The sequence below is a fragment of the Rhinatrema bivittatum genome, chromosome 6, assembly GCF_901001135.1.
Source record: "Rhinatrema bivittatum chromosome 6, aRhiBiv1.1, whole genome shotgun sequence".
Taxonomy (NCBI): Eukaryota; Metazoa; Chordata; class Amphibia; order Gymnophiona; family Rhinatrematidae; genus Rhinatrema; species Rhinatrema bivittatum.
In genome coordinates this window covers 370,892,274-370,908,648 of record NC_042620.1, presented here as the reverse complement: position 1 = coordinate 370,908,648, position 16,375 = coordinate 370,892,274, and the positions used below count along the sequence as shown (strand labels likewise).

General features: G+C 45.8%; 1 protein-coding gene across 1 annotated transcript in view; it reads right to left on the bottom strand.

Annotated features, from left to right (window-relative positions):
- LOC115094632 (phosphatidylinositol-binding clathrin assembly protein-like) overlaps positions 1-16,375 on the bottom strand; it is an 818,237-nt gene that overhangs the window by 460,459 nt on the left and 341,403 nt on the right. Inside the window, 2 exon segments of the mRNA XM_029607889.1 lie at positions 6,396-6,481; positions 15,997-16,038. Of these exon segments, the coding sequence (XP_029463749.1) occupies positions 6,396-6,481; positions 15,997-16,038 (128 nt within the window).

The window sequence follows — 16,375 nt, the reverse complement described above, 5'->3', positions numbered from 1 at the left end:
TGGGGGATCACATAGATTGCTGCAGCCATATGTCCGAGAAGTTTCAACACCTGACGTGCCGGAGCTGTGGTTAAGCACTTTAGCGTTTGAGCTAGAGTTCTGAGTGCTGTAGCTCTTGGCTCGGGAAGGAATGCTCTGTCCTGTAAAGTGTCGATGTGGGCTCCAATGAACTGCAACGCTTGCGTGGGTTGGAGATTCGACTTTTCGTAATTGATAAGTAGACCCAATGTGTCCAAACACCAAATGGTTGCAAGGAGATTTGTCTGGAGAACAGAGGGGCTGGGTGCTACTATAAGCCAATCGTCTAGATAGGGAAATATCTGAATACTCTGGCGACGTAGGTGAGCCACCGCTACCGCTAGACATTTCGTGAATATTCTGCGAGCCAAGGAGAGGCCAAATGGAAGAACCTTGTATTGAAATTGCTGATTCATCGTTGTGAAGCAAAGGTACTGCCAGGAAACTTTGTGCATTGGTATGTGTGAATAGGCACCCTTTAGATCTATGGAACACATCCAATCTCTGGGTTGTATGAAGGGTAGTATGTTTTTGAGTGATGGTCCAAGGAAACAAACCGGTAACCGATCCAAGATGGCTGACAGCAAACACACAACAAGGTGGAATCGGTAAAATGGACTTTATTGACTCTTGCCTGCCCAGGCAAGAGTCAATAAAGTCCATTTTACCGATTCCACCTTGTTGTGTGTTTTTGAGTGATGTCATCGAACTTCTCCGTCGTCCGGTGCTTGTTGAGTTCCCAAAGATCCAAGATAGGATGGAACCCTCCTGATTTCTTTGGAATGAGGAAGTATTGGAAATAATATCCTGTGTGATGGTGAGACACAGGTAGTTCCTATATGCAACGTTGATTTAGGAGATTGTTGATTTCCAGGTGCATTTGTTGAGCATGGATGTATTGTTCCCTGTTGGGCACTAAATGTGGAACAACAGGAAGGGTGCTGAAGTTTAAGGAATAACCCTCCTTTATGATCTTTAAAACCCAGAGGTCGGTTGTGATGTTCTCCCATGCAGGCAAGAACTGTAGGAGCCTGCCCCCGACTGCTGCTGGTAGCAGTGGTGTGTGAAGTCCTAAAAACTTTGTGAAGGTTTAGGTTGGTTTTGCTCTTGCGGAGGTCTAGGCTTTGGTGTTCTCTGACGTTGCGTAGAAGCTGGAGCTTGAGATGTTTGGGGGAGAGACGATGGGTAATAAGCCGGTCTAGAGGGAGGATAAGGTCGGAAAGGGCGGCGTTGAAATTGCGGTTTCCTATAACCAGAATAGTAGCCTCTACCGTAAAAGGATGATGGAGTGGTGAGAGACTGGACTGCTAGTTTCTGCTCTTTTAATTCTGCAACCGTGTCCTTGAAGTGGTCACCAAACAAGTTATCAGGATGGCAAGGAAGATTAGCCAATTTCACATGCACATCCTCTCTTATTGTGCTGGCCCTGAGCCATGCCATTCGTCTGGCTGCGATGGCAGTAGCAATTGACTTGGCCGAGGTCTCGAAACCCTCGTAGATCATGCAAATCAGATGTCGTAACCCCTCATATATGAGCGTCAGGCAGACGCTGGTCAGGTGCACTGTCTTGGATCTTAGGTTTGGAGTCCTGTAGACATTGAAATAGATATTGCGTGATAGCAAATTGTATTGCTGTATTTTTGTATTCATCATACCTGATATGCACGTTTTGCAAACTCATCAAGATATTTGGAGTTGTGACCAGGTGGTGTGTTAGAATATAGCCTGGATTTGCGTGCTTTCTGCATTGCAGATTCTACAACTACAGTTGCGTGAGGTAGTTGAACATGGATGTAGAATGAGGACTGTTGCATCCTATACTTAAGTTCCGACTTTCTGGACGTCGAGGGGCCAATCAGAGGAGTCTCCCCTGCTCTTTTCATCAAGGTGTCTAGAACCTCATGAGATGGGAGAGCCACCGGTTCAGTAGGAATGTCAAAGACTTTCAGCAGACCCAGAACTTCCACTCTAGGATCAGGTAATTTTCTCATCTCAATATTTAGAGTTTGTCCAACTCTTTCTAAGAACATTGAATAGGTCAAGTCCTCAGGAGGTGACACTGGCTCCAGCTGGTTCTCCAGAGGGTCAGAAGGATAACCAGTAGAAGAACCCAAGGACGACGATATTGGTGAACATAAGAACATAAGAAATTGCCATGCTGGGTCAGACCAAGGGTCCATCAAGCCCAGCATCCTGTTTCCAACAGAGGCCAAACCAGGCCACAAGAACCTGGCAATTACCCAAACACTAAGAAGATCCCATGCTACTGATGCAATTAATAGCAGTGGCTATATTCCCTAAGTAAACTTGATTAATAGCAGTTAATGGACTTCTCTTCCAAGAACTTATCCAAACCTTTTTTGAACCCAGCTACACTAACTGCACTAACCACATCCTCTGGCAACAAATTCCAGAGCTTTATTGTGAGTTGAGTGAAAAAGAATTTTCTCCGATTAGTCTTAAATGTGCTACTTGCTAACTTCATGGAATGCCCCCTAGTCCTTCTATTATTCAAAAGTGTAAATAACCGAGTCACATCTACTCGTTAAAGACCTCTCATGATCTTAAAGACCTCTATTATATACCCCCTCAGCTGTCTCTTCTCCAAGCTGAAAAGCCCTAACCTCTTCAGCCTTTCCTCATAGGGGAGCTGTTCCATCCCCTTTATCATTTTGGTTGCCCTTCTCTGTACCTTGTGGCGTAGTAGTCTGTGATGTAGGGGCTAGACCAGGGATGGGACTGCCAAGTAGGAGACTGTGGTGCCTCAGGAGTAAGTTCTGTTGCAGGCTGGTCTTGATCGGCCACTGTAGATAAAAATTTTGCCAAAATCAGAAATATCTGCAACATCGCCTGTGATGCTAAAGCACCCTGAGATGGTGCAGACGGTGGAACATGTGATGGTTGAAGATAGCGTTGCCTTCCAGACTTGTCAGTGGTTAAGGACGCTGTACGTGGTCTTTTGATCAAAGGTTCCTCTTGTTCAGACGAACAGGATGGAGCAGAAGAAGGATCCTCTTCCACGATGGGGGGGGGGGGGGGGGGGGGGTTTCCCTACGTTTCTTATGACCAGATATGTGCTTTTTTGGTTTTTATTTATTTATTTATTTATTTAAATTCTTTTAATATACCGATGCTCAAGACCAGGTCTTATCGTACTGGTTTACAATGAACTAGGGGGAAAAAACCAGTTAACAATAGAAGCAGGAAATTACATTATAACAGGGAATGTGAGGCTTCTGAGTCAATGGTAGATGTAAGGATTCAGAAGTGCGTCGATGTGGAGTGGCCATGCCTCGATCCCGAAGCATGGGCCCTTCTTATGAGAGCCGATTGCGCTGGCTGTGCTGGCGCGTCGGTGATGCTTTGATGCGTCGGCACCAGTCGACACACCGATGCCAGTCAACTCAGCAGGTTTCCTCGGAGTCAATGGTGCATCGCCCGCTCCGAGCGTCGAAAGAACGTAGGTAAGATGATGGATTGATTAAGATGAAATTCCGATACTACCTTTAGTAAAAATTTAGGATGGGTGCAGAGCACTACCCTGTCATGTAGAATTTTTGTGTAAGGTGGGTAGGTGACTAAAGCCTACAACTCACTAACTCTGCGAGCGGATGTTACAGCGAGAAGAAAAATTACTTTCCAGGTGAGATAGCGGAGATCGCAGGAGTGGAGAGGCTCAAACAGAGGTTTCATGAGCCGTACCAAAATCACGTTAAGGTCCCAAGCGGGGGCCGGAGGGTGAAGTGAAGGCTTTAGGTGGAGTAAGCCTCTCATGAAGCGTGCTACTAAGGGTTGTGTCGAGATAGAGACACCCCCACGCCATTGTGGAAAGCGGCTACCGCACTGACATGCACCCTTATAGAGGAAGTTTTGAGGCCTGACTGACAGGTGCCAGAGATAGTCCAGAAACTTCGCAGTGAAACAAGTGAAGGGGTCTAAGGATATGGACGTGCACCAGACCGTAAACCTCTTCCATTTCGAACAATAAGACAGTGTCATGGAAGGCTTTCGTGTAGCTACCAGGACTCGGGATACGGACTCCGAAAGGTTAAGGGGTTGGAGTATTAACCATTCAACATCCAGCCCGTCGGGGACAGAGCCTGGAGGTTGGGGTGGCGCAGGCACCCGTCGTTCTGAGTTATCAGAAGTGGGTCCTCCCCCAGAGGGATGTGCCGGCGTACTGATAGGTCCTGGAGGATTTGAAACCAGACCTGGCGAGGCCAATGAAGGGCTATCAGAATCATTAAGCCCTTGTCCCTCCGCAACTTCACGAGAGTCTTTGATATGAGTGGAATTGGAGGGTACGCGTAGAGGAGACTGCTGGACCAAGAGAGGGCGAAAGTGTCCCTCCGCTGTGAGTGGCAGATCCCATGGGATCTTCAGAGGGAAGAAATGGTGCTACTCCCGAGGGATCAGGTCTAGGCACAGACGGCACCGGTAGCATCGACGGGTGAGTCGGTGGCAGGACCCCGGACAATCCGGGCATAGGTTCTGGTTTCGGTGTGTCTTCGTCCTCCAATGACAAAGGAATAGGGGTGGAAGACGTGGGACATACTGGTGTCCTCTGTTCCACCGGTGGAAGGGCACCGATCAACGCATCCAGTCTGCCCAGTAGCAGTGTGAGCACCATGGGAATCTGGTCGGCGACCGGAGCTGGCATCGGTGCTGGGGGTCGATGGAGGCTGGAAGCCCCGTAGCACCTTTCCGATAGCCTCGTGGACCATCCGATCCAATTCTTCTTGGAGGCCTGGGGCGTGTAATCCCAGCTCCGGAGTAGGAGGCAGCGCTGGCGTAGCCGGAGGGTCCGCCGGTGAAAGTGGAGTCGCGGCTCCCAGCACCAATGAAGGTGGGGAACGCCTTGGTGACCTGGTCGCAGAGGAGGATGGGGCCTTCTCTGGACGGTATTTCTTAGTCAGTGGCACAGTCGACGCCGATGCCACAAACTTGCCTGGATTGGCAGACTGAACCTTCCGGTGATGGTGTCGACATTTTTCACAATGTTCTCCTCGGTCCTTCTCCAGAGCCGAAGAGGAAGAAGTCAACACCTTCGGAGTAGTTGGTGGCGGGCAGCACCCGTGTCCCGCTGCTGGTGAGAGGTCGATGGCATCAGCTCAGACGATGTCGAAGCGGTTGATGGAGTTTGTGGCTTTGCCTGAAAAAGAAACTCCATCTTCTCTGAGGGCCTTACGGACCTTCGGTGTCATTTGGGCACATTTGGTGCAAGTTAGGATGTCATGGTTGGACTCCAAATACAACACACAAATCCTATGCGGGTCTGTGATGAACATTGTCAGAGAATAGTCGGGGTACCGACGAAAACCAGACGCCATGGCTTTGACAAAAATTTAGCCGCGGTGCGGTCGATGGCCAGTAGGCCCCGAAGGGAAAACTCGACGGGAATCGACCGCAAACGAGGGTAAAGCCTTACCTTATGACCGCGGACTACGGAATCGATAGGGGGACCCCGGATGGGGTAGAATTTTTTGAAAGAAGTTCCGTGAGGAAAATTCCTGTCAGGAATCTCTAGAGAGCTCCTTAACCCGCGTGGCTACTGCTGCGTGGAAAAAAAGAGACCGATGGGGGACCCCTGCTGGATGCAAGGTTAGTGCCATGCTGGGCATGCCCAGTCAAAGTTCTAGAAATTTTGACAAAAGTGCTCCATGATTGGGATCCATCCTGATGATGTCACCCATGTATGAGGATTACCATCCTGCTTGTCCTGTGAGAACGATGAGTATGTGACGAAATACTGTAAAAAATAGCTAAGCCTAGCTACTTTCTCAGGTTTTCTTTGATGTGATTTGAAAATAAACTTTCCTGTGAGGAAATCACTCGAGTAGACAGAGAGCTCCGCGACTATTAAGGTCGCGGAAAAAAACGGACTGAGGAGACACACTACAGCAAGGCTTAAGACTTTACTTTGAGAGCTCCAGGAGGGTCGTCCCAGACAGCATGGCTAATTCAGCTGCTTATTTACGTGAAAAAAAAATGCAAAAGCAAGTATTTTTCAGTAGAAAGATAGTTCTATAATACATCCCAATATGAGGCTCCAAGGATGTAGATTGATGAACATAAGGAAATATTTCTTCACAGAGGAGGTGGTGAATAAATGAAACTACCTCCCAGGGTAGGAGTACGACAATGGGGGTAAAAAGCTATCAGATTTCAAGAAAGCATGAGATTAACACAAAGGATCCTTAAGTTGTGGGGACATGAAGATAAAACTGGAGGTAGGATGACACTTACAGTCAAGAAGAAGTAATGGACAGAGTAGATAAGCTTTATGGCTTTTATCTACCATTATGTTATTTCTCCACTCTAACAGAAAAGGTATGCATTGAATAACTGACATCAAATTAAAAAGTATAGCTGCTTACCTGCTAGCAGCAGAGACTTCCTTTGTTTTTTTCCCTTCCAAAGTTGCCAAATGCTGTTCCAAAGCTTCAAGTAAGCTGCTGGGTGCCTACGGTTAACAGTACTTGTAAGGTATCTTAAAGCATAGTACTCTGAAGTTGCACCCATACTTTGATTAAAATATAAATGCAGGGTGCATTTGTTGCTAGTTATTTTCCTCTGCTCAAATCAAACAAAACACATTCAATGACTTATAAAGCATAGAGACAACTAATTGTGCAAACTTACTGCAACTTATTAATAAAACTGGTTTCAGCTTTGAAATTACATCTATTACCAATCAACTGCATTTCTAGCATAATCTTAAGATCTTGTAATGTTCAAAAGGCTAGACTACATTTAGAGTTTTTGTGCTTTGCCTCAGAATTCTACACAAAGATAAGCAAGCACCTCACATAATATAAATAAATCAACTCCAAAATGCACCAAAACTAAATATTTATTTAAATTCAAAAGCGATATCAATTTTGAAAAGTGCTTCAAATGATAATCTGCAATTTTTTTTTTGCCTGAAATGGGCTACAGGAAGCACCAAAATTCAAATAATGTACCACTTTTTACTTGAAAACCTAATGTATGTGTTTTAATTTGATAATGTACTTAAAACATAAGTATACTTACACTTCAGTATATTATCAAATTTAGTAAAAAGTAGTAAATGATTTGAATTTGGTGCTCCCTTTAGCCCTTTAAAGGCAAAAGACTGCAGATTATCTTTTGAAGTAATTTTGAAAGTTCTGATACCACATTTTAATTTAATTGGATATTTGTTTTGGTGTATCTTGTAGTTGGTGATTTATTAATATTGCCTGTGAACTGAATTTATGGATGTATTTTTTTTTTTATTATTTTGTACCACACCATGAACTTCAATGGGCTATAAACCGCAAATAAATAAACAAGCAAATAAACAAACAAACAAACAAACAAATAAATAAATAAAATTGACTGATTATGGGAACTATTTCAGAGTATTTCTTGTCCCTGACCTGTAAGATCACAGCCACTCAATTTACTAATTTATGTGCAGATACTATACAATGAAAATGGAGTTAGAATTTCAAGCTTTCTTGATGTTGCCAGTTAACAGGACAATAATTGCATAATATCATTTGGTAAGTTAGCATTGCAAAAAATAAGTCTTGAGCTTAATTTATACTTTGATAGTGCAAGCACTAAATACATAAACAAATTAATTTTAAGCAGTGAAGAAAAGCACATTATATGAGTCACAGCTACCAGATGGAGAACGTTTCTTCTTTTCACTAAATTATTCAAAAATCACTGCAGTGCTTCCCTTAGTAAAACCTAGAAACTAAAACCAAAAAAAGGGACACTTTTTAAAGGGGAAGAAGCACAAAAACGTTATTTCTATTTTACATAGCTCTATTAGCACCTAAAGTAGTATTTCTTCCTAACATTTCTCTTATCTTGCTGCTCTGTTTTGATAGTACAAATCAGGGGTCCTCAACTTCTTGAACATTTCAAATCAGAGAGGAAATACGAGATGGTGCTATATAGTTATTAACCCAAAGAATAATTCTGAAACATTGGAAATTGATGGAAGTTGATTTTTTTAAACAATATGTTTTTCTCTACAGCATCAAATGAACATTTGCTAGCAAGAATGAGATTCTGTTGAAAAAAATCTGAGAAAACTTGGGCAGGCATCTTTAGATCTATGGCCATTTAAATAAGTTTCTCTTTAACTTAAAGAATTATATCCTGACTGATCATGGGGTTTTTTCTGTTTATTTGGATTGATTGTTACTGAAAAAGATGTTTGCAAATATTTCTACTGGCAATTTGATTTTCTAGTTTCTCAATGAAACTTTGAAACAGAGAAATCACAGAGAGGGACGGGGATGCTGGGGATGTCCCTCAGTTTGAGTAAAGGTGCCACGTTGGGTGTGACTCTGACCAGCCCTCAGCTATTTGAAATGCTGGGGTAGGGAGGTAGGAGGCAGAAACTTGTCAGTAATAATAATTTTATACTTTTCAGAAGTTGGAAGCCCCTCTACATGCCCCTAGGGACCCTTCCTCTTTGCTTCCCTCCCCTTCCATAACATCTACTCTCTACTTCCCCTGTTCCCTAACATCTGTTCAGATGGGACAGTTTCACCGTTAGCCCATACTGACACTGACTACTGGCACTGAGAGCATGTTCAAAACTTGCGAATTGGCACCCAGATCAGCTGGGTGGTAGTACCAACCTTGAGTTTAAAATGCTTGGAGTACCTAATAGCTTGTATGTGATAGAGTGGCAGCAGTGGAACACACTCCCAAAGATGTGAGAGTTAACCATAGTGTTGGATGTGGACCGTAGTGTTGGTAACTCCTGGTAAAAATGCTTGGCTTGCCTAGCCTGATGTTATGAGACTACTATGACCCAGCCCTATTTTTAATTTTTATACCTAATTCAATCCACTGGACAAAAATGCACTAGATGGATATGGAAGACCAGGGCTGGATTAAGACATAACAAGGAGTATGTCAGCACAAACAGAAGAATTTTGTATCATATCACACTACTTCTGATGTTTGCTGAGTACTACTACTCTCGGTAGCCAACTCCAGTCATCCATTTGCATATCAATTACAGCATCAAAAAATTGGTCTCAAATGCAATCTCCTGTAGCTGACATTCATATACATCTCATAACTTTTAGCAGCAATGTTCCTTGCAATGCATAATCAGGACCTGGCATGCTAGAAACTTAGAAATCCACCCTCCTGTCCTTTAAATATTTACTTTGTTGTTTAAGGAACAATCAGAACACATTGAGTTTATCTGCAGTTTATCTGCAGGACTCTCTCCCTGCAAATTGAGTTCCCTTTTGTTTTAGAAGAAAGGCAAAAGGGAAAGCTCAGGGAATGTCCAGATGGAAACACTTTTTAAAATTTAGTGCCATACACTGGCTCCTCCCCAATCAGGAATTTGTTTAAAATCTTTTTAAAGAGGCAGATTTGATTTTGTGACATTCTGGTATGATGTTCAATAAGAATATAGAAAATACTGCATAATGCCTCTATATGCAGTCTCCAATAAACATATCTACTGAAAGCAAATGTTGCTTACCTGATGTAACAGGTGTTCTCACAGGACAGCAGGATGTTAGTCCTCACAAATGGGTGACATCGAGGATGGAGCCCACCACGGAAAAACTTCTGTCAAAGTTTAACAGAACTTTGACTGGCCCCTACTGGGCATGCCCAGCACGGCACTGACCATGCAGCCAGCAGGGGTCTCCCTTCAGTCTGATTTTCAAAGCTACAGGCAGTGCCCAAAACAGTAAAATAAAACGAACCCAACACCGCGGGGTGGCGGGCGGGTTTCGTGAGGACTAACATCCTGCTGTCCTGTGAGAACACCTGTTACATCAGGTAAGCAACATTTGCTTTCTCACAGGACAAGCAGGATGGTTGTCCTCACAAATGGGTGAGTACCGAGCTGAGGATGTCCTGACTTGCACCAAATGCACCCAACGGCGTGCAACAGGCACAACAACTGGGGTGGAATTTGGGAAAGGGCATCTGCACCCTACCGGGCAGGTGGAAGGGTGTTGGTACATCTTGTTGGAAAAAGGTTACGCAAGACAGATTGGCCGAAGATGGAGTCTTGTCTTCCAGCTTTGTCCAAGCAATAGTGGGCTGCAAAGGTATGGAGAGAACTCCAGGTTGCAGCTTTACAGATGTCAGGAAGCGGCACCGATCGAAGGTGTGCTACTGAAGTCGCCATGGCCCTCACAGAGTGTGCTTTAACACGGTCTTGAAAAGGAATGCCAGCTTGCTGATAGCAAAAAGAAATGCAGTCCGCCAACCAGGAGGAAAGAGCCTGCTTACCCACAGGTTGTCCTAACTTGTTAGGATGGAAAGAGACGAATAATTGAGTGCTCTTTCTGTGAGAAACTGTATGGTCTAGATAGAATGCTAGAGCCCGTTTACAGTCTAGGGTATGCAGAGTCTGTTCTCCGGAGTTGGAGTGGGGCCTGGGAAAGAAGATAGGTAGTATGATGGATTGATTGATATGAAACTCCGAAACTACCTTAGGTAAAAATTTAGGGTGAGTGCGGAGTACCGCCCTGTCTTGCAGGAGTTTAGTGTAAGGCGGATAGGTGACTAAGGCCTGTAATTCACTAACCCTGCGAGCTGAAGTGATAGCCAAAAGAAACAACACTTTCCATGTGAGATATTTTAGGTCACAGGAGTGAAGAGGTTCAAAAGGTGGCTTGATAAGGCGACCCAGAACCAGATTAAGGTCCCAAGATGGGGCCGGCGGACGTAAGGGTGGCTTTAAATGGAGCAAGCCTTTGAGGAAGCGTGTTACCAGGGGTTGTACTGAGATAGGACGACCCTCAATACCCTTTATGGAAGGCGGCTACTGCACTGACATGCATTCTGATGGAAGAGGTTTTAAGACCTGATTCCGATAGATGCCATAAATAGTCCAAGAACTTAGAGATTGGACAGGAAAGGGGATCAAGGGACTGAGAAGTGCACCATGATGTGTACCTTTTCCATTTATATGAATAGGATCTTCTGGTGGAGGGCTTTCGTGAAGCTATCAGGACATGAGAAACCGAATCCGAAAGGTTAAAAGGCTGAAGGACTAACCTTTCAACATCCATGCCGTCAGGGACAAGGCTTGGAGGTTGGGATGGAGGAGGCATCCGTCGTTTTGAGTGAGCAGATGCGGATCCATTCCCAGAGGGATGTGCGTGCGGATGGAGAGATCCTGGAGTATGGGAAACCACACTTGGCGTGGCCAGTGGGGTGCTATCAGGATCATGGTTCCTCCATCCTGGCGAAGCTTCACGAGAGTCCTTGACAGAAGAGGAAGTGGAAGGAATGCATAGAGCAGACCTGTCGTCCACTTGAGGGAGAAGGCATCCCTCGGCCGAGAGTGATGGCTCCGAATGAGAGAGCAGTAATCGTCCACTTTGTGGTTCTGAGGGGACGCAAAGAGGACTATGTGGGGAGAACCCCACTTGTGAAACAGAGAGGTCGCTACCAGAGGATCGAGTGACCACTCGTGTGGTTGGAAGACATGGCTTAGCTGGTCTGCCAATACATTGTCTACTCCCGGCAGGTAAGTGGCCCTGAGGTACATGGAGTGGGAGAGGGCTTCTGCCCAAATCTGCGCAGCTTCCCGACACAGAAGGAAGGAGCCGGTGCCTCCCTGCTTGTTTATGTACCACATGGCCACTTGGTTGTCTGTCTGGATTAAGATTATCTGATTCGATAGATGATCTTGGAAAGTTCTGAGCGCGTAGCGGATTGCTCGTAGTTCCAAGAAATTTATCTGGTGTTCGGCTTCCTCTGGTGACCATAACCCTTGAGTTTGGAAATCGTCCACATGGGCCCCCCAACCGATGTGGGAAGCGTCGGTGGTTAGGATTACTTGTGGATCTGGTAGGAGAAAAGGTAAGCCCTGAAGGAGGTTGACTTGAGTCGTCCACCAGGTTAAAGACAGGCGTAGCGCTTGTGTAACTGTGACTATGGAGGACAGAGGCTGAAAAGCTTGAATCCATTGGTGTCGCAGAGTCCATTGTGTTACTCTCATGGCTAGTCGGGTCATGGGAGTGACTTGAACCGAGGATGCCATGTGACCTAGGAGAACGAGGAATTGGCGAGCCGTGGCAGTGTTTTGAGACTGAAGCCGGCGAGCTAGGTATATCAGGGTTTGAACCCTTTGATGAGGAAGGTAAGCCTTTGCTTGTAAGGTGTCCAAGTCTGCTCCAATGAAAGATAAGGTTTGAGATGGGACTAAGCAAGATTTCTCGTAATTGACAAGAAAACCTAAGGAAAGGAATGTTTGAATTGTCAATTTTAGGGAGGATTGAGCAATCTGTTGGGTGGAGGCCCTGATTAGCCAATCGTCCAGGTAGGGGTAGACGTGGACACCTTCCTTCCTGAGGAATGCTGCTACCACGATGAGGCATTTGGTAAAGACCCGTGGTGCAGATGCCAGGCCGAAAGGTAGTACTCGATATTGGTAATGGTTTCGGCCTACTAGAAAACGCAGGTACTTGCGATGTGATTGTGTAATCGCAATGTGGGTATAAGCGTCTTTGAGGTCTAGAGAGCATAGCCAATCCCCTCTTTGCAGCAGAGGGAGAAGCGAGCCCAGGGTTACCATCTTGAACTTTTCTTTTTGAAGGTACTTGTTGAGGGCTCGGAGGTCTAAGATGGGACGAAGCCCTCCTGATTTCTTTGGTATCAGGAAATACCTGGAATAGAATCCTCTTCCCTGCTGAGAGGGAGGGACAGGTTCTATAGCGTTTGATTGCAAAAGAAGTAATACTTCTCGTTGTAACTGAACCAAGTGGCTGGTCAGGCTCCATGCCTGTAGAGGCGGGGAGTCTGCAGGAAGAGTAGTGAAGTTGAGGTGGTAACCCTGTGCTATAATTGCTAGTACCCACTGGTCTGAGGTGATCTGTAGCCAGCGGTCTAAAAAGTGGCACAGTCGACCTCCCACAGGGATGGCTGGAAGAGGGGTTTGGCACGTGCTCTCTACAGGGAAGTCAAAGGCCCGCCGCAGGCCCAGGGGGTGGGGCTACAGTAGGTCTTTGCTTCCGCGGTTGACGTGGCTGAGCTCTGTTGGAAGACCGTGCAGGTCGAGGCTTAGCCGATGGAGGGTAATACCGACGTGGCCTAAAGAACGACTTTTTAGAGTCTTTCTTAAAGGGTTGTTTGGAGGTCACCTCAGAAGGAGTGGATGAGAGTTGTTTCAACGTCTCATGGTGATCTTTTAACTCGGCTACTATTTGTTGAATTTGGTCACCGAACAAGTTGTCCCCTAGGCAGGGCAAATCAGATAGCCGGTCCTGGACTTCTGGGCGAAGGTCTGATGATTTTAGCCAAGCCCAACGTCTGGCTGAGATGGCTGTGGCTGAAACTTTTGTGGAAGCATCGAAGATGTCATATGCAGTCCTAATTTCATGCTTCCCAGCCTCAAACCCTTTGTTAAGGAGGGCTTGAAGCTGTGGTTGATATTGCTCAGGTAAGGTGTCTGCATATTCCTGCATTTGTTTTAGGATGGCTCTGTTATATTGAGTCATATATAGCTGATACGAAGCTATGCGTGAAATTAACATAGCTCCGTGATATACCTTTCTTCCTACACTATCCAGGAATTTGTTATCCTTGGTAGGCGGAGTTGAAGAGTGCGGCTTCAGGCGCTTAGCTTTCTTTTGAGCTGACTCAACTACAACAGAGCGATGATCCAATTGAGGCTTCTGAAAACCCGGTGCTGACTGGACAAGGTATGTGGAGTCAGCTTTCTTATTAACTGGGGAAACTGATGAAGGAGACTACCAGTTTTTCTTAAGAAGGTCCAGAAACACCTGGTGAATAGGGATGGAAGCGATGATTTTGGGAGCATCCAGAAACTGGAGTAGTTCCATCATCTGGTGTCGGTCATCTGTTTCTGATTGTAGCTGAAAAGGGACTATCTCTGACATCTCCTTCACAAAATTAATAAACGAGAGATCCTCAGGAGGAGAACGCTTTCTACTCTCTGTAGGGGATGGTGGTGAAGGTAAATCCGTGTCAGAAGAGGTATCATCACCCCAGGTATCATAGGGATCACGCGGAGCTTGAAGCCCTGAAGGTCCTGGTTGAGGGTCCTGGATAGTAAGAGGAACAACCGAGGGTATCGAGTATAATCTCGATGGCACCGGTGCGGAAGATGGAACTGTAAATGGCATCGAGGGCATCGGTGCTGTCGATGGAATCGGTGCCGGCCTTGGAATCGGTGGAACCGAAGGATATATCGGTGGCGAGGGATGAGAAGGCACCGATAAGACAACCCCTGAAGGGGGAAGTAAGAACGGTGCTTCCCCTCCCGATGATAATCCAGTCGGAGACGGTGATGTTGTCGGTGCCACTGGAATCACCGATGGAAGGGCCTTTAGAAGCGCTTCCATACGGTGTAGTAGCGGTGCTAGTGTTCCCACTAGTGGCTCGATGGTCGGTTCCGTACTCGGTGGCGAAGTCGGTGCCGGAGTCGGTGCCGGGGTCGATGCCGGAGGATGTTGGAACTTCAGCATTGCCTTTTCGATGGCCTCCTGGACCAGCCGGTCCAGTTCTGCCCGGAGACCAGGAGTAACAAGACCCGGCTCGACGGGAGAGGGAGGCTGAGGCTGAGCCGGAGGGACCACCGTAACCGGTGGGATCACGGCTCCCACACCCCGAAGGGGTGAAGGTTTCCTCGGTGCCTGCGAACAAGACGTGGACGGTGCCAGGTCCGATCGCGGCTTTTTAGTCGGTGGCTCGGTCCGTACGGAAGTCGATGTTTCTGGATCCTCGACGGGCCGAGACTTGTGCCGTCGATGGCGATGTTTCTCTGGTCGATCCCCTCGTCCATCCGGGGAAGTGACTGGAGTCGACGGCCGGGAAGTCATCGATGGTGGACGGTCACCGGAGGGTTGACGATGATGGTGCAACTTCGACGGTGCCGGTTCCGATGACGTCGATGCTATCGATGGCGTGGGGGTGCGAGCATGGAAGAGGAGCCCCATCTTCTCCATCCTGGCTTTGCGACCTTTGGGTGTCATTAAGGCACATTTGGTGCAAGTCAGGACATCATGCTCGCTGCCTAAACACAAAACACAGACCCTGTGAGGGTCTGTGATTGACATAGTCCGGGTGCAATCCGGACATCGACGAAACCCCGTCGCCATGGCCTTAGGCCAAAAATTTAGTCGCGGGATTGGTGACTGTCGATAGGCCTCAAGGGCCACACTCGACGTAAGTCAGCCAAAAACGGCAAAAAACTTACCGGAGTTCCGCGAGATGAAAAATTAGTCGAAGGGAGACCCCTGAGGGGCAAATTTTTCTTCAGAATAAGTATTTCCGAATTCCTGTCAGGAACGTGGATAGGAGCTCCTTTCGCCGTGTGGCAACTGCTGCGCGGAAAAAAGAAGACTGAAGGGAGACCCCTGCTGGCTGCATGGTCAGTGCCATGCTGGGCATGCCCAGTAGGGGCCAGTCAAAGTTCTGTTAAACTTTGACAGAAGTTTTTCCGTGGTGGGCTCCATCCTCGATGTCACCCATTTGTGAGGACAACCATCCTGCTTGTCCTGTGAGAAATACAAAAACAGCAATAGGATGAGATAATCCTTTAAAAACCTGGCATGTTTCTTTTCTGGGTATTCCCTATACCTCCCTTCCCCATTGACTTTTATTAAATGAATACAACTATAAAATAACCTAAAACAAACATATCAGTATAGGAATTCTCTTCACTGGAAATCTACAACCTTGAAAAACCAAAATATGTTTGTTTACTTCACTCTTCAATATCACCAAAACATAATGTCCTTGCTAGACCACCCATATACCACATTATAACCTGGCTTCTCAGAAAACTATTTTAGAATTATTGACAAGATGAATAATGTACCTTTCATGAAGAAAGTAAACATGAATTTCCATATATAAATATATGGAAGAGAATGGTTTTCTCTGAATGAGTATGGTGAAAGCACATCAACAGTTAAGACAAAGGGAAATAAAATAAAATGATTAACTGGGTTAAATTAACATGAAATGTACACTGACCTGAGTAAGATCTGGAATGTCACCCTGATCAATTCCAACTTGCTGGGATCACAAAAAAGGAAAAAAGTGAACATTACTACATGCAGTGGCAATGAAGAGAATTGTGGAGTCTGAATGTTCACATATAAGTTAATGTAAGGGACATTACTAACTTTCTGAACTGGTACAGTGGCACATGCTGATACTTGATATCCTAGGCAGGATTATAAATTTGCATGTTAAATGACGCAAAAATTTCACCCAAACTATGTTACATGTAGCACAACTGTAGATAGCTTTCATGCAAAGAGTTAAAGTGACTTCATGACCAAGTGGGGAAAATACCCTCATTATTTTCATTTAATGTCATGATCTTCCTTCTTTAAAAAAGAAAAAAAAA